A 23,253-nucleotide genomic window follows, 5' to 3' on the forward strand; every position below is an offset into this window, starting at 1 on the left:
CCCGTGTGTACCACTTGTTGGCTTTCACAGGATTATTTTGGGTATGGCTCTGGTTGCAGAGAATAGGGGTGTTTGAGCTTTGGCTGTGATGGAGAGTCTAGCAGACAGAGACAGGACACGGTGATGGGAAGTGTAGCCAGATCTCACGAGAGACGCTAACTGGGAACAGGAAGGTCACGGGACACAGAGGCAGTCATGGAGGTCTGTCTGTTGATTATCACTGCCCTCTCATGTCTGTGAACTCTGTCTGTGTGATCCTAAAGACATCTTCGGAATGAGGGTCACACACTTCCCACCTCATGGGGTGGTTGAGAGACTGAGACAGTTAGTGAGGGTCAGGTAAACCTCCAGGCACCAGACCTGCTTCACAGAATGGCCCTCCTGATGGGGCAATAGATCCGCACACCAGTGTGACAGGATAGACCTTACTGTCAGGTGCTCTGGCTGTCTCAGTGCCCAAATTTCCAGGTTTACAAATCTAGTTCCTGTTTTAGAAAAGCATTTCTCTACAAAAGCTGCTTCAGAAATCCTCAGCTCAGGCTCAAAGGTCTTGGTTTTTGCTGGTGAGCCCAAGCTGAAGAGCAGGAAGTGAGGCTGTGGGAAGTCCCCATGGTCCGGCACCCAGGACAGCACCCTACCCAACTACCAGCCAGATTTGAGGCCCTGTGGACTGAACAAAGGGACACTGGACATGAGTCCAGGCCCCCAGAAACAGGGATAGGGTGGTGTAAAGGGCTCCAACAGACCCGCTGGACATGTTTACTAATGAGTAGCCCTTTTGCAAGTGAGTGCAACCTGTCTTTTCCCACAGAAGAGACTGGCTTGAAGGCAGCCACCAGAGGCAGCCACTAGGTGCACCTGTCCCTTCCTCTCTGCTAAGGTATCACCCACAGCGAGGCCCTGTTCCAATGCATGTAGCATGTAAAGCATTTTGCAGTCTGGCTGCCTTTCCTCATTCCAGCCTGCCCCTCATCTAAGGTGGGGCGGGGAGTGCTGGCCGTTTTGCAGCTGATGGATGGAGCCCTGGAGAACAGAAGGGACCTGTCCAGAGCACAGACCTGGGACTTTTATTTTGCCAAAAGAACCCTTGCCTCTATTTCCCCCTTGTGCCGACCCAATGGCTTTAGGGATTCTGAGTTTACGGTTCTGAATGGCAAAGAGGCAATGGTTTAGACAACAGGGTCTCCAGAGAAGGGCAGTGTCCTGCCAGCACCAGGATGTGGAGCCTGGGGTTAACTGGATAAAGCACAGACATCCTGTTGCTCGCTGAGCCGTCCCCCAACCACACTGGCCTCCGTGTGATCCTCCGACCACCAAGAACCACAGCCAGGGGCTTTTGTGATTCCTGTTCCCTCCTCAGGGAACACTTTTCTTTGACCTCCTTCAGGGCTCACCTGCTCGGAGAAGTCTTTCCTGACCACTTTCCCCACATCCCTTAGAAACATCATGTTTTGACTTCCCTTGTAGCCCGTACCATCACATGAAGTTAGTTTCTTTGTTTACTTGTTTCTCATCTGCCCTCCCCCATCAGCATATCAGAGCCTCGACAGCTTCTTCCCAATGCCAGGAGGAGTGCCTGGCGCACAGGATTAAGTCAGTCCATATTGTCTGGATGCAGGGTGCAGGCGTGGACTGGTGGGAGTCAGGGTAGGGTGGACACAAAGGTCCAGGCTCACAGTTCCAGCTCAGTTCCTCACACGTGACCTCAGTTCTTCTCGGATCAGAACCAGTTTGGCTTCTGTTAGCCTGAGTCACCTTTCTGGCAGCAGGGCCTCGCCAGCCCTGCGTGGGCGTGTGGGAAGGCGGGCTGCCGCTCTCCCGCTTCCTCTGAGGTAGACAAAAGGGAGCAGCAGCTCCTAGGCTGGCACTGGTGGGACAGGTACTGCCCGCTGTCCTCCTTTCTGTGCAGTAGCTCAGGGGCTGGAAGACCTTGAAAGACCTTGTATTGTATCAGGTCCTCCTCATGGCTTTAGGTAAGCTCCTTCCACTCCTATTTTTCATCTGAAAAACAGGGAGGAAAAGGTCCAACTCTGGTGTTTACTAAATGCTTCCTGACTCTGAAGGGCCAACTTCCAGGGAAACGTCAAGGGCATGGAGCTTTAGGCCTGTGTGGGAGACCCAGCCACTGTGGAGGCGAGAGCCACCATGGGGAGACCATGCAGCCATGGTGTTGGGCCAGCAGGTGGACAGAGGCGGCTTGCTGTCATGAGGCAAACCATGGAGCTCTTAGCTTTTCCTAATAATGAGGCTTGCTCGTTATCCAGACAGAGGCGGGCAGACAGATGGGGTCTATGGGGAGCTCGGCGGTGGGGGTATGCCACTGTTTCTAGGGTCATGGGGATTGGAGAGATATTTCTGTAAAATGGAAAAAGGACAGTATGAGCTCACTGGGAAACACTGAAAGAAGCTGGTATAAGCCACAAGATCTGAGGAGTACTGGGCAGCGTGGTGGCTGTCACTAGTAAGTTCCAACAGATGCATGTCCCACGAGTATGAAGGACTGGGTGGCCAGAACTTTTTATTTTCCAAGAGTCAGCTATTCTGATTTTGGTATGCATAGTATTTTGATTAAATGAAACAATACAGTGATCAGGTAAAACAGTCTGTGGGCTGCCGGCTTGCAACCTCTGGTTAAGATCTGTGTGGGGCACAAGAAAGATCTTACGACTGGTGGTCTGAAGACCCAGTTTCCAGTTCTTAGTTGGCCTCTAATGGGTAAAATCTTTTTCCTTCTGGGTCTCACTTTCCTCCATGTCAAGAGGAAGTTGGCGAACATTCAGGGTTTCATGGACACAATACAGGCATCTCATTTTATGGCACCTCACTTTGTTGCACTTTGCAGATACTGCATTTTTTACAAGCGGAAGGTTTGTGACAACCCTGTGTCGAGCACGTCAATCGGTGCCATTTTTCCAATAGATTTGCTCACTTCATGTCTCTGTGTCACATTTTGGCATTGCAGTATTTCAAACTTTTTATTGTTAGATTTGTTATGGTGATCTGTGATCCATGAGGTTTGATGTTACTATCGTTATGTTTGAGGGCACCACAAATGAGTTCATATAAGACATCAAAATTGATAAATGTGACTGTTCTCACCGCTCCACCGACTGGCTGTTCCCCAGCCTCCCTCCCTGTCCTGGGGCCTCTCTAGTCCCTGAGACACAGTCAGGCCGAGAACGAGCCTCCAGCAGCCTCCAAGCGTTCAAGTGAAAGGAAGGGTTGCACACCTACTCCTGGTGAAGACGCTGTGAAGACTGTTGAAGTGACAGTGAAGCATCAAGACTATTACACGTACTCAGCTGACAAATCAGCAGCGGGGTGAGAGGACTGACTGCAATTCTGGGAGAAGTTTTATGGCAGGTAACTTTCGATCCAACAGCTTGGCACACTGCAGAGAAATTGTTTCCGAAAAGAAGAGTTCGTTGATGTGGTAAACCTCGTTGTCATCTTATTTTAAGAATCTGAACAGCCACCCAACCTTCAGCAGCCACCACCCGGATCAGTCAGCAACCATCACCACCAAAGCAAGACCCTCCACCCGCAAAACAATCATGACTTGCTGAAGACTCAGAGGGTGGTTAGCATTTTTAACCATGAGGTGTTTTTAATTAAGGTGTGTACACTGCTCTTTAAACATAATGCTATTGCACACTTAATAGACCACAGTAGAAACATAACTTTTATATGCACCGAAAAGCCAGAAAAATTGAGTGACTCACTTTATTGTGATGTTTGCTTTACTGCAGTGGTCTGGAACGCCAAACCACAATATCTCTGAGGTGAGCCTGCACCAGCAAACAGGCCCATCATGCTTCCTGCTAGCCAGGGGCTCCGCTGAGCTCTTCCCTGGGATTATTTCATTTAATCCCCACAACAGCCATGTGAGGAAGGACTGCGATTGTTCACATTTCCCAAAGAGGAAACTGGGGCATTGAGAGGTTAAGTGTTTTGCCCAAGGCCAGACAGTCGCTATAAGGGGAAGAGCCAGACTTGCCTGCAGACAGTCTGTCTCCCCACTGGACTATGCTGGAGGGGCTGGAGGCTGAATGAGACCACAGAGGGAGAAGTGCTTTGTAAACCACAAGCAACTACTCCCAGGCAGCAAGTCCTCCTCCTCCCCCTTGGGTGCAGCAGTCTCTCCTGCGATGTGTTAATCTATGAGACCATGGTCCTATGCATTCTTCAAATATGTAAAGGAGGGTGCTGGAGCCACTCCCAGAACCAGTCATGTACCATGCAAAAATCACTATACTCCAAAAGGGTTCCTTCCAAAATATTTTCAGTTGGCACATAGATGCTAAATAAATGTATATACACTTGAAATGGATCGAATTCAAGAGACAGTGCAGGGAAGCCCAGTAAGGACACCATGCTTCCTGGGAGGAGGAATCGCCTTCTCCATCTAAGGCCAGGGGCACGGGTGGGACCATGTCTGCCAAGCAGGGAACAGGGCTCTGAGAAGGGACAGCATGGAGAGATTCGTGGTTTGACTGAAGAGCCGGGGGAGTGAGGGCAGAGGAGCAGGATGAAGGTAGGGCCACCCAGTGTACACCTTGGGCAAACTGTCTACCTCACTGGGTCTCTGCCTCTTCCCTACACCGCTGACCTCAGGGTAAATCCTTTTTAGGGCCCAATTTGAAAATAATTTTAAGCTTCTAGATATCAATCATATAATGATTACATAGTTGGAAGCAATTAGGTACGAATAGCTAAATTAAACTAATGGATCACTGTTGTATCTACTATGGTCTCTTGAGTGGAAGACTTGAGTTTTGGGGGTGCTTTTGTGTGCGCTGTCTATCTATTTATCTAATAGAATGGACCACGTACATCATCTCTGCTACTAATAACACGTTGAACAGACAAGCCTCAATGCTTGTTAATTGTGCCTGCAATTTAGGGCACCAGCCACCAGATGGCGTCAGCACTTTTTAAAAGTCCATGTAATGCGGTAACTACATCAGTTTTCCAGGGACTGAGGGGTTCCCAAGATGTGAGACTTTTAGTACTGAAACTGTGAAAGTCCTAAAGACAAGGGCAACTGGCCATCTTATCTGTAAGCAATTAAAGATCTTTCTCTTTAACCCATGTAAGGTTTTAGAATCATGCTTTTCTTATACAAAAAAAAAGGAAGAAAGAAAAGAAAATATAATTTCAAAGCAACTATGAAGTAAATTGCGGCTCTGTAAGATATGAATTGAAACTGAAAGGAACACCATGAGAACAAATGTAATTTGCTTGCTTCCGTGAGCTGTGATGTGAAGCAGAAAAGAAAAGCCAGCTGCTGTACTGGAAAGACAGCAATGTGGGGAGGAATATAGGAACTGGGTTCAAATCCTGCTCAGGCTGTGGGCAAGAGATTTAATATTCCTGAGCCTTGATTTCTTATTATTTAGAGTGAGTATAAGTATTTACCTGTCTCAGAAGTGGATGTAAATGTGCCCGACTTGCACAGCTTACTATTATTGTTATGAGGACCAAACGAGATCTGTGAGAGAGAGGAGAACACAGAGGCTGAGCAGCAGTCCCTGCTCCCCTCCTGCCTCTGGAGAAGCTGCCGCATGAAGCTTATAATCAGAGCCAAGACAGCAAGAGCAGACGTGTGTCTCTGGAAACATGAGATAACTGGTTTTTTTTTTAATGGCTTTCAACACAGATCAATATCAAACCCAGAAACTGCTAAACCAGAACCGTCTTGGAAGAAACTGAAGGACTCAGTGCCAGTTGACTACTTGTACCTGGAAGGAGAGCAGGTTTCTTATAAAGCAGTGAATGGGACGGTTGACTTTCTACAGACTCTCCTGATGGGCCTTCACTGGCTGCAGGACAGCTATGGTTACCCTGATGCTGCAGCTCAGAGGGCAGAGATGCCCAGGAGAATGTCTCCAAACCTCGCCTGCTACTGTAGGGAGAGTCCAGTAAGCTGCTAATTTGGTTAAAATGGACTTGGCCACAAGGCAGGGCTGGGCAGGTGGAGACTGACAGAGAGGGTGACAGATCGTGTTGTATTGTCCCTCTTTACTCTGTGGACTGAGGCACTTACCCCTCTCACAGACAGAGCAACTAAAACCTTCATGCCATTATCTTAGTAAAAATTTATACAATTTAGACAACAGTACTGCCAGTATTGCTTGCTGTGTGCTGTAATACTCAGGCACTCGAGAGGTGGCTGAAGAACCTCAGTATGAGATTCAGTCAGTACAATTTAAGGTGCACACCTGTCCACCCAAAGCTAACTGCTTAAACCTGTACTAATGGTGCTTGGGTGACATGAAGGCACAGCTAAAAATGTTTGCACCAAGGTTCATTTAGGTTTCCTGATAAACTGCATTTGTCAGTAGGAACTGTTTTCCGCAAAGGGAGAGGACCAGCGGGTGAGCCATTGGGCTGAGGAAGGATAAGTTTGGAGTTGGGAAATGGGATGATTTCTCTCTAGAAAGATTGCAGAGCAGTCAACTCTCCCTGCCTCTGTGGGGTGCTGGAGCCAGCAAAGTCCAACTGTGCACATCCCTTCCCAACTACGCACTCCATGATGCCGTGCTGGTGGCTGGAAATTGTCTGCAGAGAAGGCACTTACGGCCGGAAAATTAGCAACTGCTACAAATGAAAACCTTTTGCTTTTGAGATCTAGCTGTCGCACACTTGCCAGCGTGCCACCACCCGGCCTTCAGGCTCAGTCTTCCCAGACCACAATCTAAGTCTCATCCTCCTGTCCACTGTGCCCAGGGTGATCTTAAAATGAATCAATCAGTGCCACTCGCTAGTTTCCTGCGACGTAAGTTCCCAGCTCCTTGGCTTGCAGCCCTTCCCTTTCTGGTTTCTGTCCAAACTTAAACATTTCTCCTCCCCAAATGCTGCTCAGAGTCCAGAATCATGAATAACAAGACTTAAAAGACAGACAGCATCAGGTTCCACCTCTGGCCTAGGCTGTTCAGGACCAACCAGCCTTCCTGCTGGGACACCTAGTAGAGCTAGACAAAATGTATGTCAAAAATTTCTGAGGGGATCAAAGAATTGCCAAGGCTTTTTAAAAAATCATTTTTAAAATCTTTTAACTACAGTTGACATACATTATTACATTTGTTTCAGGTCGAGACTCTAGTGATTAGGCATTGTATAACTTACTAAGTGATCATCTCCATAAATCTCATACTCATCTGACAGCATACATAGTTATTAGAATATTATTGACTGTATTCCCTACACTGTACTTTACATCCCCATAATTATTCTGTAACGACCAATTTGTACTTCTTAATCCTTTCACCTTTTCACACTCCCCTCATATCCTTCCTATTTGGCAACCTTCAAAAAGTTATTCGTACCTATGAGTTTGTTTTTATTCTGTTTTTTGGTTTATTTTGTTGTTTAGCTTCAATTGTTGATAAATATGTATTTATTACCATTTTATTGTTCATTTTTAATTCTTTTTCCCTCTTTTTCTTGTTAGAGAACTAATTCCTTTAGATTTTCCTTGTCTGAGACGCTCTGTATGTGTCCTTTGATTCTAAATGAGAGCTTTGCTGGGTAGAGTAATCTAGGTTGTAGGTCTTTGTTTTTTCATGACTTTGAATATTTCTTGCCATTCCCTTCTGGTCTGCAAGGTTTCTGTTAAGAAATCACCTGACAGTCTTATGGGAGCTCCCATGTAGGTAACTAACTGCTTTCTCTTGCTGCTTTTAAGATTTTCTCCTTCTCTTTAAACTTTTACACTTTAATTATGATGTGTCTTGGAGTGGGCTTCTTTAGGTTCATCTTGTTTGGGGCGCTCTTTGCTTCCTGGATTTGGATGTCTATTTTCTTCGCCAAGTTAGGGAAGTTTTCTGTCATTATTTTTTCAAATAGATTTTCAGCTTCTTGCTCTCTCTTTTCTTCTGGAACCTCTATGTTGAGAATGTTGGAATGCTTGAAGTTGTCCCAGAGGCTCCTTATACTATCCTTGTTTCTTTGGATTATTTTTTTCTTTTTGTTATTCTGACTGGATGTTTTCTTTTGCTTCCTTGTATTCAAAATGACTGATTTGATTCTTGGCTTCATCTATACTACTGTTGATTCCCTCCCTGTAAATTATTCTACATTTCAGCTAGTATATTTTTCATTTCTGTTTTTTATATCATTTCTATGTCCTTTTTTATGCTGTTGAAGTTCCATTAAGTTCCTTAAGGCTCTCACTAAGTTTTTTGAGCATCCTGATAACCATTGTTTTGAACTTTGTATATGGAAGTTTGCTTGTCTTCATTTCATTTAGTCCTTTTCCTAGAGATTCTGCCTGGTTTTTTTCTTCATTTTGGACCTGTTTCTTTGTCTCCACATTTTTATCTGCTTCCCTGTGTTTGTTTCTATTAGGTGGAGCTGCTATGTCTCTTGGACTTGGTAGAGTGGCCTTGTATAGCAGGTGTCCTGTAGGACCAGTGGCACAACCTCCCTGATCACCCGAGCTGGGCTCTCCAGGTTCCCCCTGTATGGGCTGTGTGCACTGTCCTGTTGTATTTGACCTTTTATTATTGTTGGCATCACTAGAAGAGATTGACCCCAAGGCTGACCAGCTGTGAGAACAGGCTATTACTATAGCAGAGGAACTTCTGTGCAGGAGTCCACCCTGTGGAGCAGGATTTGCTTCAGTGGGGTTTTGGTGCACCCCTTGAGTGTGTCACTTGTGGAGATGGGAGGGTTGTAATCCAGTGCAGTCTTAAGCTATCCACTGGGTGCACTGGCTCTGTGGCCTCCTGGGAGGTGCAAGGTCAGCCACTACCTGTGCCCTGCCTTGGGCCACTCAGCATGAGCTACAACGCCATGTGCAGATGGATGCTACTTGTGCTGGGCTTGGAGGTGCTCAGCAAAGGCCAAAGTGTGAACCAAGGCCAACTACTGCTAGTGCTGGGTCTTGGGCCACTTAGGAAGAGGTATGGGGTACACAGAGGCCAGATGCTGCTTGTTTGAGAGATTTTAGGAAAGTCCAAACCATAAGGAAAGAGAAGCCATTTATATGGAAAAGCCACTGGAAACAGCTTGAGTGGGCCCACAAGGCGGGTGCGGAAGAGCCTCGGGAACCACCAGGGCAGGGAGATCAGTGTTAACTCGGTGACTGAGTCTCAGATATGGTGCCCACTGCTCTGTGGCTCTATAGGGGGAGGGGTCAGAAAAGGGACAATGGCTTCTTCCAGCACTTTTGTCTGGGAGCAAGTTGTTCGCCCACAGCTCTCACCCCAATGTTGGACAATTCAGTTCTTCCCTGTATGTCCCTGGTCCCTTTCGAGCTGCTGCTTTAGTGCTGGAGCTCAGAGGGAGTGAGTCTGAGTGAGTCTGCACATGTGCCCTTTAGGAGGAATGCCTGGGACTTCGGAAGCCCTCTTCTTCACTCAGCCTCAATCTCCTCTGGCTTTTACAGGCAGAAATTATAGGAACTTCTCTTCCCAGCACTGCAGCCCTGGGTGGGGCTGGGACCCTCGCTCCTCAGAGAGGACCTCTGCAGCTGAGACATCCCTCCCGATTTAAACCACCACAGGTGGATGTGGGACCAGCATGTTCTGCGTCTCTGCCCCTCCTGCCAGTCTCTGTGTAACTTCCTCTTTAAATCCCTTGTTGTAGGACTTTCATTCAGCTAGATTTTAGGTGGTTCTGAATGATGATCGCCCTGTAATTTAGCTACAATTTTGATGTGGTTGTGGGAGGTTTCCAGGACCACATTTACTTATGCCACCATCTTGACCAGAAGGTTTCTGGCTGGGGCTTTGAGGCGCTAGAGAGGTCCAGGGAGTTAGAGCTTGGCATCTGGGCCTTTGCCCCAGAAGCATTTGCCGCTTTCAAAAGCTGCTGCTGATCTTTGCACAAACTCGTCGGTCTTGAGGGTGAGAAAGGTAACATTTGCCTTTACCTCCCACTGAGGGGAAGGGGCCCCGATAAACACCCCAGGTCTGGGCTGGGACCCTGGAGGGTCAGGAGTGACGAAGTGGAGCAGCCCAAACAGCTACTGAGTCCTCCCCAGCCCTGCCTGGGGGAAGGGTACCTGGGCTGCAGCGCCCTGGCCACACTGCCCAGTGCAGCCAAAGTGAGACAGCTTCATCCAGAGCTTCGTGTGACCCCGACAGTGTATGTTATATGGGGTCCAGCAGTCAGCAAAGAGTACTCAGGCACAGACAAGGCCACCTGTGCACAGGAGAAGACAGGCAATAGGAGGAGACCCGGCAGGGGTTCAAAGGAGGGAGTCATCAAGGGCAGTCTTTATATGAACCACAGTAAAATGGTGGGGATTTAAAAGACAAGAGTGAAATTTTGGCAGAGAACTGGAAACTGTACAAGAAGGAACCAAATGTAAACTCTAGAACTGAAAGAGGCAATGAACTGAAATGTAGAAAGATGGCATTTATGTGAATGTCACTGGGCTGAACAGTGTACAGGCATGACAAGTAGGGCTCCCCCCGCAGTCCCCAGAGACCTGCCCAGTATCACTCCAAGGACACAGACAGCCTGCTTTTTCAATCTTCCTATAAGTGGTACTAGGTCATTTCTGCTCTCACAAGCACATAGTCAGGCAGGGCTCGGCATGTGGAAGGAGCTAGACACAATTATGACACCCGGAGCTCAGAGGGAAAGGCAAGGGCCCAATGGGGAGGGCCAAGGCCACTGCGTGATGCAGTCCCTGAACTTAATTCAGGAAGCAGAGTGAGGCATGGAGTGCCAGAACTTAGAATGAAGTTAGTCAGAGATTTCCTGTGGGCAGAAGCCATAGGGACACCAACTGTTTTAAGACGGAACCAAGAGTGGAACTGTGGCCAGAAGCATGAAGAGAAGGAGGCAGCTTCTCCTCCCCCTACTTCCTCCTCACCCCACGTAGCGAGGACCAGAGTCCGGGGCAGGGCTGAGTGGGTCAAGTGCATTGTGACTGACTCACCCCCCTTACCTGGGATGAGGTGCACTCTCAGTGGCAACCTATTGAGTATTTCCTATGTGCCAAGGTCAGGGCTAAGTTCATCACATGCAGTACCTCAGTTCTCATAGGGACCCATGACAAAGCTTCTATTCCTAGCCCCAGCTAATCAATAATGAAACTTGGACAGAGAGAGCTTGGGCACGTATCCTGGGTGGTCCTGCTCGTAAATGACACAGGAAGATGCGGTCCAGATTTCCTGACGTCAAGCCTGGTCCAGGGCTGCCCACCCCAGACCCAGAAAGGCCTGTGGGCCACTTCTTGGGCACACTGGCCAAAGGGCACCTACCTCGAAAAGGTGGAAACTCATGGCTTCTTCTCTCCAGAAGAAATCTGCCTCTGAATTTGCAGACCATTCCCAGGAGCCAAACTCTGGGAGGACCTTGACTGTGAGTTCATGCGCATCACTCCTTCAGGCAGCCCTCCCCAAAGCCAGCAAAGACAAACAAAACACCCCCTTGGCCCTCGAATGGAAACACCATTTCTCGAATGTGTTTCAGGGGCTAGACGACTCCCACCAAGTCACAGAGCTATTTGTCCCTCCAAGCAAACACCTAGGGAGGTGATACAACTTTTGCATAAATATTCCATTCACTCTCATGAGCTCTTTAAAGGTATGGGAAATTCCTTTGTAACCTTCAGCTTCATTTTTTATTGAGGTATAATTAACAGATTATATTGGCTTCAGGCGTAGAACATAATGATTTGCCTGTCACAACACATGGTCATATAATTTATTTCTTGTGATGAGAGCTTTTAAGACCTAGTCTCTTAACAACTTTCAAATACACAGTGTAGCCTTCCTCCTCGAAGGGTTTACCCTCGTTTGGACAGAGACTCTGGTTTGTTTGTTGAAAATTGAATCAGACTTATCATACCGACTGCAGCAGGACGACAGCTGTCTGGGGGGCCACGCTCGTGCCATTAGTGAGCTGTGTGACTGGGCTGGTCCCTGTCCTTCCTGGGTCTTTCTGGGTGTTCTTCAAAACAGTGATGGGGATGGGGGCGGGGGGTGGTGGGTTGCTGAGCTCACATCCAGTCCTGAAATGCTACGATCTGTTCCTGCACTGACATGTGTACTCCCATCATGCAGGTCAAGTAGAAACTCTCCTTGTGCTTTTTCTACCCATGAATGCAAGTGTGTTTACCTTTTCCCTAACTCTCTAGGAGGTAGTAAGGGAGGAAGTGAATGTTTATTAGTGCCCACTCTGGGCCAGAATTTCCCCCTTCCAAACTCCTCTCCCCTCCCCTCCCCTCCCCTCCTCTCTCCTTCCCTTCCCTTCCCTTCCCTTCCCTTCCCTTCCCTTCCCTTCCCTTCCCTTCCCTTCCTCTTCCCCTTTCCTTTTCCTTCCCCTTCCCTCCCCTTCTCTCCCTCTTCACACTGTGAGGAAGACACTACTGACCTCATTCTGGGCATGAGGAGGCAGAGGCCCAAAGCAGCGAAGTGACTTGTTCAAGGTCACACATGTGGCTACAGGCCAGTGGCAGAGGTAGAACTGGGAGGGAAGCCCAGTTCTAGCCCAGTGCTGAGTTCCATTCTAGCCCCAGTTCTAGCCCAGTGCTGAGTTTACCCCAGTGTCTCAAGACTGTAGTTCAGAACCACAGACGACAGGACAGAGCTGGTGTCAGAGCGCCTCCCTGGAAGCTGTCTTGGAAGCAGGAGCCAGAAACCTTCAGGCAAATCCACCACCACTGGTTTCTGTAAATAAAGTCAGATGGAATCCAACTAGCTTGTTTGTTTACAGAATTTCTACTGGCTTTTAAACGCTGACACTGAGCTCAGTGATCATGAGACTGCGTGGCCCATGCAGCCTAGAATGTTTACTATTTGGTGCTTTTCACAGAATGTTCACCGTCCCTGGCCCAGAGTCCAGCAAGGTTGTCCCTCCTGCACAGGACACAACAGGACATGAGACCGTCCCTGTGTCCTGGTCCTGCCACTCAGCATTAGGAAAGGGGACATTTCTGCTCAGATTTGTTTTTTTACGTCAACACACAGTCACTGGACACCTGTCAGACTGAAGAGCGTGTTTGGTTTCCTCGGTGCTTCTTTTCCCAGGAACTCAGTGAAGGGAAATGGAAATCTCCACTTTGGGGAAATTGCCCCGGGGAAGGATAGGGGGACGGTTACAACACTGCGTTGCGACACCGGCAGGGCTGGCCGTGACAACAGCAAGGGTTTCTCGTTTTGGAAATTTGAGGGCATTTCCGTTGCTGAGAGTGGGGCAGGGCGGCGACCTGGTCTGGGTGAGGGGCTGTTTTCTTTATAAACGGCTCCCCTGGGCCCGAAATGGCAGTCCCCGACGCCAGCGGTGCCACAGGATGGAAATCTGCAGGTGCCCCCCAAGTCACCTGATCTCTCTCCTCCTCTTCCTGTTTGCTTCAGAGACCGTCTGCCGCCCCTCGGGGAAGAGGCCCTGCAAGATGCAAGCGTTCAGGTAAGGCTGACCGAGGAGAGGGGGCGGACATGTCACAGCTGCCTATGCCTGGGCTGGAAAACGATGTCCGCTAGGTTAGAAAAGGGGGTTGTCACCTGTGGGGCCTTCAGGGGGTGTGTTTCAAAATGCCCCAGGTGGGCAAGCCTGGCTGGCTTTCCCTGAGACCCTGGCAACTCAGTGAGTGATGGGCATGTGCCCAGGAGCCCGGCTGGGGTTTGCGCCGAGTGTGCTAGTGTGCCAGGCAAAGCAGCTGAGAGGACACCAGGGTGGGGTTGTGCCAAGTTCTAGGTGATGGTTAGCAATGCCTATCTGTGCTACATGGTGGGAGATCCTGCCCCCTGGGGCCTCAGTTTCCCCATCTGTGACACAGGTTTACAAGGACCCCCTGTCTGTCTATCAGAGTGGTTGTGAGGATGTCAGTGTGATGGTGCTCTGAGAGCTCTAAAGCGCCCCCTAACTGCTGTGATTTGTAAAAATTGGGCCAGAAGCTCTGTAGGCGTCACCATCACTGTTGAGAAGATGGCAGGTTATGATGCGACCACAGGTGCCTCTGCCTTGTCACCTACGACTGAGCTTGTCTGGGTGACTTTGCCATCCAGTGCTGAGTTTCTCTGGCCAGAGGCTACAGGCCAGGCTGTGTGCGCATGCCCCTGGGAAGCCCCCTACTTCCTAGACGCGTGAAGGTTTGGTCGGCCTCCTCTCATGGGCTGGGAGCTCCAGAAGGAGCCCCGGAGGCCTCCGGAAGGGGCTGTTTAGTCCCCTCAGATGCACGTGCCCAGAACTAAAAATAATCAAAAAAGGTCCCGTGCTTACATGTGCAAACAGCCTGATGGTTTGCCTGACCACCTCCCCAAGCTCTGGGCTCCTCGAAGCCGCCTGCTGCGGTGGCACTGTTGGCAGCACCTCCCAGGACAGGAGTGAGGCACAGGCCCGAGGTCCGGCCAGTGGGCAGTAGGGAGCAGAAGGCCCACATCCACTCACAGCCAGAGGGGCCCTTCACCAAGAAGACAAGACCTGGAGCCAGAAACAGACTACTGGGTGAGCTAGACAGGACACTGACCCCTTCCAGGGTCAGCAGCTGCCCCTGCCAGAGCCAGAGCAGGCCCTTGGTGGGAGGAGGACAGGCTTGGAGACAGGCCTCCCCAAGTTACAACGAGGTACTCTGTCCCTTGAAACTTCTTGTCTCAGATGACACTCTATGTTTACATTTAAATTAATACTTAATAAAATTAAATTAATAAAAATAAAATGTAAAAATTCGGATCTTCAGTTGCACCACATTTCAAGAGCTCAGTAGCCATGTGTGGCTGGTGGCCGCCTTGTGGGCAACAGACCGGACACTCTGCACCCGGAAAGTCCTACAGGCAGGAGCTTCCCCAGGGCTGGAGTCAAGGCACTTGTCCCGGGGATTGGAGGGAGAAGAGCAGGGCGAGGACTGGGCCTGTCCCCTAAGCAGCACTGGTCTCAGTCACCCTTCATGCCGTGGGTGTGTGAAAACATCGCTCCCCAGGCAGAAAGTTGGACGCAGACTCAGTGAATTCAGGGGACACAGGAAGGGCCCAGCGCAACTGTGTCCAGTTCCGTGGGTCCTTTCATTTTTCAGAATCTGGGATATTAACCAGAAGACCTTCTACCTGAGACATAACCAGCTGGTCGCCGGGTACCTGCAAGGACCAAACACCAAGTTAGAAGGTGAGTGGTGCCAGGGACGCTGTCGTGTGGGCTCCGGGTCACTCAGCCAGGGTTGCGGTGCTGTGGCCTCTGTGTGACGCCGTGATCCTGCTGGGGAGGCCGGCCCTCGGAGGGAGGGAGGCACATGTGAGGGCAGGGAGGGGGAGAGCCTAGGTGGGGAGCCACCCCCTGCAGGCCCAGTGGCCCTAGGACCACAGCTCAGGGTGGGGAGCAGGAAGCAAGAGGGACCTTTCTTTCCTCCTGTGCCCAGTCAGCCCCTGGGCCCCTGTGTGTTTAAACTCAGACGCACTCCCACAGTGAACACACCACACGTCCCTTGTTTGTGGGCATGCATTGAGCAGGCCCTGGCCGTGACCTACATAAGCCAGACAAACTTGGGTGGCTGACCCCAGTCTAGTCCTCAGTTTTCCCTTTAGTACAATGAGGGCAGGGGGAGCGGGGCTCCAGCACTGGCCTTCTGGGATGTGTTGTCTCCACCTCTCCACCCTGCCCCTCCCCTGTTCTCCCCAACCCTCATCCTGCGGGAGGGCAAGGCCTGCATTTCCAGCCCTGTATTGCTCCTAATAAACATGCGAAGGCAGAAAGGCTTGGCTTTTGCTACTACATGAGGCCCAGGGACCACTGAGAGGAGAGGCGGGTTCAAAGCCACCAAGCCCTGGGGCCCCACTCATGACCTCACTTGGGATTTTCTCCCCCCCATCATGAGCACCACACCTATTGGGCCTGCAGCACAGGTGTCCCAGGAACTGAAGGAAGGGGGGAAATCACATGGAGCAGAACCCCGGCAGCTTTGTCCCTGTCACCTCCACACGAGGTGATTGTTCTTGGTTGGATCTTCTGTTTGGATGCGGACCAAAAAGCTGGGGCCTCACTGTGCTTGTGACCTTGGGTTTAGTTGGTGGGACAGAAAAGCCCCAGGGAGTCTGGGCTCTTCTCCATCTGTGCCTCTTCTTCTCCACACCTGAACTTCCCCTCTGCTCTTCCCCAGAGAAGATAGATGTGGTGCCCGTCGAGCCCCACACTGTGTTCCTGGGGATCCAGGGGGGGAAACTGTGCCTGGCCTGTGCCAAGGTCGGCGAAGAGATCCGGCTCCAGCTGGAGGTAAGGACCTGCTTCAGATGACAGCCACCTCAAACCCAGTGGCTTCCAACAACCACAGTATGCCCTTCCTCGTGATTCCGTGCTTGTCAGTTCTGTTTCCCGGGGGCCGCTGCTGCGGCTACATCCAGCAGGGAGCTCGGCTGGGGCATCAGAATGGTTTCTCCCCGCCAGGCTCTTCCCTGTGGTCGCCTGTGGTTAGCTTCGCCGTCTTTATAGCATCGCCACTGGTTTCCAAGAAGGATTTTCCCGAAAACACAAGCACTTTTTAAATGCCTGATTGCATCATATTGCTAATGTCCCCTTAGCTGAAGCCCATCACGTGGCTGAGCCCAGACTCAGTGGGGGAGGGGATTATACAGGGGTCAGCAACGGGGGGAGGCTCATTTGGTGACTTCAATCTCTGTGTGCCACTCTCTTGTCTGAGGGCCTCCAACCTGCTTAGGCTTGGCCTCTTCTAGTAAAGCCCCCATCTAGGACCTCTTTCTCCTAATCCTTGTCTACTCAGACCGTGGGTTGACATCCCATCCAGGCCCCTGCATGCCCAGGTCCCATGCAGTGTTAATGGGCTTTCCTCAGAAAAGATGGCTTTGTCTCAGGCGCTGTTGGAACAAATCTTAACCCAAATGTGAACCTTGACCCACAGTGGCCATAACAGTGGCATTGTCAGGTGGCTCCACTAGGGGGCAGGGCACTTTTTCTGAGAGTGACTGCCTGCTCTGTGTGGAGTGGGATGGTGTTGAGTGGACTGCGATGCTCTGCCCACCTCCTGCACTGCCCCATCCTCGGAGGCATAGGCCCCAACAGAGCTCAGCCTCCACAGGCCGGGACCTCTGCTGATAGTTCATTAAGCTTTTTGGCCCATGGCGACAGTGGCCAGATTTTCCCAAGCCAAGGTGTGAGGATGGGATGTGTAGTCTCCTGTGGGGGTCTCAGTCTGCATTTCTCTGTCACTTACTGTGGGCCAGTCTGAGGGCCCTGTCATGGCCTGGAGGGGTTGGTGGCACAAGAACTCTCACCTGCTCATCTCTTGGCTTCCAGGAGGTCAACATCACTGACCTGAGCAAGACCAGGGAGGAGGACAAGCGCTTCACCTTCATCCGCTCAGACCATGGCCCCACTACCAGCTTCGAGTCCGCCGCCTGCCCCGGTTGGTTCCTCTGCACCGAGCTGGAGGCAGACCAGCCGGTCAGCCTCACCAACACACCCCAGGAAGCCATCAAAGTCACCAAGTTCTACTTCCAGCAGGACTAGTGGTGCCGCCACACCACCGCCCTGCTGCCAGCTCCTCTGTGACTCCAGACGCCTCTCCACCCTTCCCGTGGTCCCAGCTGTCACAGGGCTCCGAGGAGCAGCCTTTGCAGGTGGACCCTGGTGTTAGGACTCGGTCTCCAGCCCCTCAGCTAACATAGCCCTCATGCTGCCTCCACAGCAGTCTTTCTAAGGTGCAACTTGAAGCACAACACAGCTCACAGCCCTTGCTTCAGTGTCCCCTGTGTCTTCCCAGTAACACCTGGGCCACCTGGACAGCCTGACACCTCTGCTTTCCTCTCTCAGCTCCCCTTCTTGTCCCCTGTCCATGTTCCAGGTCCCTAAAGTCACTCACTCATCTCCCACCAGTGGCTCCCAAACCTTGTTTTGCAAACCTTGGGACAGCAGCAATGTTAGGGTCTGTGGCAAAAAGAAAAATAAGGATTTCATGATATTTTTTAAAAGCCTACTTTATCCAAGTTTAAAGCGTACTTTATTAGGGCATTATATCCTCCCTGAAAGAGGTTGGGAGATGAAATTACTTCTCTGTTTTACAATAAACCTTAAGAATGCATCTACTTTGTTGGCTGTGTCTGTGGCTCCGGGGCTCGGGGCAGAGAGTGCTGGGAGATGGGGGGGGCCGAGGGCCTCCTCACCCCGGGACCAGCCTGGCTGCTGCTCCTGAGTACTTCTCTCCTTGTTCTCTCTGGACACTCAAGACCAAGTCTCCCTGCAGAAAGGTGTGTGGCAGCCTTGTCCGCAATAGTCCCCAACCGGAAACAACCCAAACCCCATCACAGAAGAGTGGAGCCTGCGTGTTCATACAATCCAGCTCAACAGAAAAAAAATAAAAAGACGAACCACAGCCAGCAGCACAGAACTAAATGGGCGAACCTTGCCCACACTATGGGAACAAACATCGCAGGAGCAGAGAGCATGATTCCACTTACGTAGAGCTCAAAACAGGCAGAATCGAGCAGTCGCGTGGAGGGGCATCTGGACAAGAAGTACAATAAAACCACGGCTTCCCTGACTGCCGGCTGTGGTGGCTCTGGGACATGGAGGGTCAGCCGGGGACACCGGAGCTGTGAGGATCCAGGCAACATGCCATTTCTTGGCACAGACGTGGTCAGGCAGTTTTCTGTACGTGTGTTGTATTTCGATTTTAAAATGCCCAGCAAATAAAATCCCCGGATGTGAGGGAGGGGGCATCTGGGAAATGACAGGATCAACAGGGGGAACATCACATTTGGCCCCATGCTAAATGGACGTGCTAAACCCGCAGGATGACTGCTCATCAGATGTCCCTCGGCGAGCAGGCGAACGGAGAGTGCGGTCGTCCCTCCTTCCAGGAGTCCTGGAGCCAGGCCCCTGCTGGGCCAGAAGCCCTTGCCTGCTCCAGGAGAGGGTTGACTGAATCTGGTTTCCAAAGGGGGCTCCCTAGGACCCTCTCCCAGGTGCCTGGGGAGGCACTTCACAAAGTGAGGCTGAGCAGCTGGACTCCACCCCTCGCCCCACATGGCTTCCTGCTCACAAGCCGGACTGCCCAGTGTTACTGGAGGAGGAGATCTCATTGCTAAGACCAAACTACATTCGGTAGGTTAAAAAGCAACCAGTTGGAGAAAATCTTCACGATCTTGTCCAGATCCCTGCTCCTGTGATGACAATGAGGTCAGAGAGGTTGCCCATCTCAGCGTCTCTTCCTCACGTGTTAAGTGGAATCAACCACACCTGCTCCACCAGGACCATACCTGGATGAAACGAGGTGATACAGTTGCAATGCTTTGTGATAAAAGGGCCTGTGAGGTCCTGTTTCCAGTCCTGACAAAGGGGGAAGTTCAAGGCAGAAAACCATTCAAGGATGACCGGTGACAACAGCAGTGAACACGTGCTTCTTCTCTGCAGACATCCTGCCCTTCAGATGCTTCATGTGATGAGGTTATCCCAGGCGAGGCAGGGCAAAAGCCCCGGGACTCTGGAGCCACTTCCAGTTTGCATTGTGTGTTCCTGGAAAAGCTAAGGTCTTGGAGTCCCAGTGCCCTCGTGGCTAATGCACAGGATGGAGTTGCCCCATTTAATCTTTGTAGGAACCTTCTGTGGTAGATACCACCATTACTTTCCTGGTAATCAATACTAGTAAAAGTACTCCCCTCAAAGCAATCCACTTTAAAGCATTGTCGCTCAAAGTGCGGCCTGAAGACCAGGAGCAGCAGCGTTCGGGAGGGAAAAGGCAGCACCCCAGCTGCAGGCCAGATGCACTGACTGAGGGCCTGATCCTGAGCAGTCTCCAGGAGATTCTACATGGGTTAAAGTCTGAGCTCATCTTTGAAGCACAGCACCTCCTTCCAGCTCACTGATGGCAGTGAGACCTCCATCTCAGCACCTCTTCGCCTAGGGCACATAGCTGCCCAGGACAGCAAGAGCTGGGAGCCACAGTCATCCCACACATGCAGGGGTGCCCATGTTTTCTTCTGCGATGCATGTCAGGTACCCAGATCAGTGGTCAGTATGCCCTGCATGCCCAGTAAATATTTGGTGAATAAATGAATTCACTACCGATAAATCAGTGGGAATTAATGCAGTCAGAAAATTTGAGAAAACAGGGGACTTGGGCTAGCAGAGTTTTGAAAAAAAATTGAAAAAGGGAAAGTAGGAGGTTCCTGCGGTTTGGGGCTTTCAAGGGACGAAATATGAGCAGGAGGTGGCGAAGGCACACTCCAACTTGACTGGTGATGCCTTGACAGGCTACTTAGGAGAGCCCTCCCAGTAGGAATCAGTCCAGAGGCCACTCAGTGGTTGTAGCTTAGAGGTCAGGCAGGCACAGGGCTGAGGGAGGGGAAGGGGAAATGGGGCTCGTGTGTCTGGACGACACATTGGGAATCTCGGGGACAGAGGGCACCAAAGGACAGCAGAGCTTGAGGTTTTTGTGGCCTAAGCTTATCTATGGCTGGCAGATGTTCGGTACAGTTTCGAGGGAAGTGTAAAGCAGGCAGTCTCTAACTGGCTAAAATTCTGCTTGCCTGGGTAATGTTGAAAGCAATGGGTGTGGACACATTGAGTTTGGCATGGGGTAGGCTACTGAGCCCGTTGTGAAGAAACCAACCACCCAGAGCTGGTACCTGGAGGCCACTCGTTGCTCTTGGCGTAACTCAGGCCTGGGATATGGCTCAGGGACCCAGGCTTGGACAGCATGCTGCAGCGAGGCTTCTGTACAGTTAGGGGGAAGGTGCAAGGGCAATGGGAGGTGGGGGTTTCCGGTGGGAGAGAAAGCACAGAGACGGAAGGTGGACGAGGCTCTCAGAGGAATGTGGCCTTCCTGTCATGCATAGGCCTGACCACACAGTAAAGCCACAGAATCACAGAGCAGCCCAGACAAAAGGTTGAAACTGAATACACAGCACTCCAGTCTTCGAGGCTTTCAAGTCTACTCAGGGCTTCCCCACTAATGAGCAAGGTGACCGTGGTCAGGCAAACTCCACTCAACTTTTTCACTTAAGGAGGAAGGGATTAGACTAATCTATATTCTCATTAGATTCACCTGCAGAGTTTTTAAAAAACGATGCCAGTGCAGTACAAACCCCCAGCCTCAGGACTGGTTTGTGGTGGCTGGGGGATGAAGCCATGACATCAGCCTGCCAGGGCCCAGGCCCCTGGACCAGATGGCTCCTGACTCAAGGACCCTGAAGTCAAGTTCTCCCAGCCGCTCCCTCAGTGGAGCTCTACCTGGAGCTTCTGCAAGTGCAAAGGAGAGAGATGGTCTCTCACAAGATAAAAAGACTCCACCAAGTCACAGTGTATTCTGACTATATTTTAATTTGAAGATTTTCTACTTTCTCTGGTTAAGATGTAGTTCAAGCTTCATTTTTGCTTTTTTTTGGCATAAATTGTGCTATACTAGCAGATGTTAAGTGGGGGTCAAATTTCTGCAAATCTTGGGAAAACCAAATAATTTTGTGTTTTATTTTCACAATACTATGAAATCTCTAAATCATAGTGGCAAACCTCAACATGCTTGATAACAAGCCCAGTGCTCAGAAAAGTTTGGATAGTGAAACACATCTGTGGGGTTCGTGGCCCCAAACTGAAAAAGCTTAAGTAGAAGGACGGTCAGCTTCCAAGAGAATGTGCGGCCTCTGGGTCTTTGCGGCACCAAGTGTATGGGGTAAACGGCAGCTCTAGAAATGTCGAGAGCGGGGCAAGATGGCAGCAGAGGAGCAGAGTAGGTGCAAGCTACACTCGCCTCCCCCCAGGGCTGTATCAGAGCAGTGGCTAAAGAACAGAACAATCAACATGAACAACCATTTGAAGACTAGCTGAACAAAAGTCTTGTAAGTAAGGCTTTGCAGAGGCACCTGCATCAAGGCCAGTAGGAAAAGCACAGATGTGAAAGGGGCTGGCCCCACACCCACGGATGGGAGGTGGGAGTGCAGAGCGCTCTCTGGGCTGAGGGGGATCACTGCCGAGGAGCAAGGGGTCTCAGCCCCATTCTAGTGTCCCTACCCCAGAGCACTAGAGCCAGGAGGAGAAGCCCACACAATATCTGGCTGTGAGAATCAGTGGGGCTTCCACCTGTCCTGGCGAGACGTAGGACAGCTGTCTTGAAGGACCAGCACACAGAATCTCAGCTGAGGCACTCCCCCTGGGCTCAAGGACAGCAGCTTGGAGTGGACGGAGTCATAAAGGGAGAGGTTGAGAGGCATGGATATGGGGAGAAGGCTAGAGTGACAGCGGCAAGTGCCCCTATGCTGGGTCTCTCTCCCACGCTGTCCACAGATGTCATCTTTCCCAGATCAAGCATTCCCCTCTGCTCAGCACCATCCTGGGGAGGGCCACTGGCCTCTCCCTGCTGACTCCTGGAGGACCCACCCTGCCAGGATCACTCCCAGTGGAGAGGTCTTTGGAGGACTCCAGCCGGAGCCTGTGTGCAGACCTTACTTAGCAGCTCTTGAGGAAAACTGGGCAGGCTTGAACAGTGCCAGAATCACATGAAAAGAGACTGAGTTGTCGGGCTGGAGATGGACTGTGTTTTCACCTGTGCCTGAGAGGTGCCTCCATCCCTGTGAGGAGCCCTCCGAGCACATGGCCAAATCTTGGTCTGTTTTAGTCTGGTAAACTCTGCTGGCCTCATCCTGACCACCCCCTGAGACCCTGCCCCACCACCCTGAGACTTTCGCTGAGCGGCCTCAGACCCAGCAATGGCACTGAGTTTGAATCTGTATCAACCTGGTAAACACAACTTGCCCCTACCTTATGACTCACTGAGAACCTATTTCATGCAATTCATGCAACTTGTGCCCCACCAGAGGCTCTCACGAGGACTGAGACTAACAGGCAGCAGGCAGACAGAAGCAGATCTCTGAGTGCCTGGGGCCTTTTGCTGACCTGACCTTGGGCTCAGAGATGATGGAAGCCAGGCTTGGAATGCAGCTCCCACATGCATCCATCTGTAGCAGAGGCAGCCACAAACTGAAGATCACTTGGTAGCTCCAGACAGGCAGCCCAAGACCAGGCAGTGTCTGACATTGACCTGCACCAGAGGGCCTTCCAAGAAGCCCCATAACCAATACAAATCATTGGTGAACTTCAGACCATACGAGAGCACAACCCAATTGGCTACACCAGTGGCACATCAAAAGGAAAATCTCTGGAGGCACAGACCCCACTGTGGTAAATTCTGTTCTGGAGGTCAGCTCCACATAGCAGTTCATACACTGTGGTTGGGGTCAATCCTACCTGCAGACAGGCCAACAGCAATTGAGACTCGACTACAACAGGAAGGTTCACATAACCTGGAGCACCTAGCTCAGGTGGTTGAGGAGGTTGTGCCACTGAATGCCACAAAAC

General features: G+C 50.9%; 1 protein-coding gene across 2 annotated transcripts; it reads left to right on the forward strand.

The window, feature by feature from the left end:
- The first annotated feature begins 1,847 nt into the window (after positions 1-1,847).
- IL1RN (interleukin 1 receptor antagonist) lies at positions 1,848-17,987 on the forward strand. 2 transcript variants are annotated; one of them, XM_037038768.1, is made up of 5 exons: positions 1,848-1,973; positions 13,317-13,368; positions 14,972-15,060; positions 16,049-16,161; positions 17,200-17,987. In XM_037038768.1, the coding sequence occupies exons 1-5, from the start codon at positions 1,964-1,966 to the stop codon at positions 17,410-17,412; spliced, it is 477 nt and encodes a 158-aa protein (XP_036894663.1). In that variant the 5' UTR covers positions 1,848-1,963; the 3' UTR covers positions 17,413-17,987. The 2 variants fall into 2 exon arrangements, with proteins under 2 accessions (XP_036894663.1, XP_036894652.1); XM_037038757.1 differs by lacking the exon at positions 1,848-1,973 and having other exon boundaries at positions 13,202-13,368.
- The last annotated feature ends 5,266 nt before the right edge of the window (positions 17,988-23,253 follow it).

Source organism: Sturnira hondurensis, unplaced genomic scaffold (assembly GCF_014824575.4).
Source record: "Sturnira hondurensis isolate 20B ecotype Veracruz unplaced genomic scaffold, ASM1482457v3 Scaffold0002039, whole genome shotgun sequence".
In the NCBI taxonomy this organism is placed as follows: Eukaryota; Metazoa; Chordata; class Mammalia; order Chiroptera; family Phyllostomidae; genus Sturnira; species Sturnira hondurensis.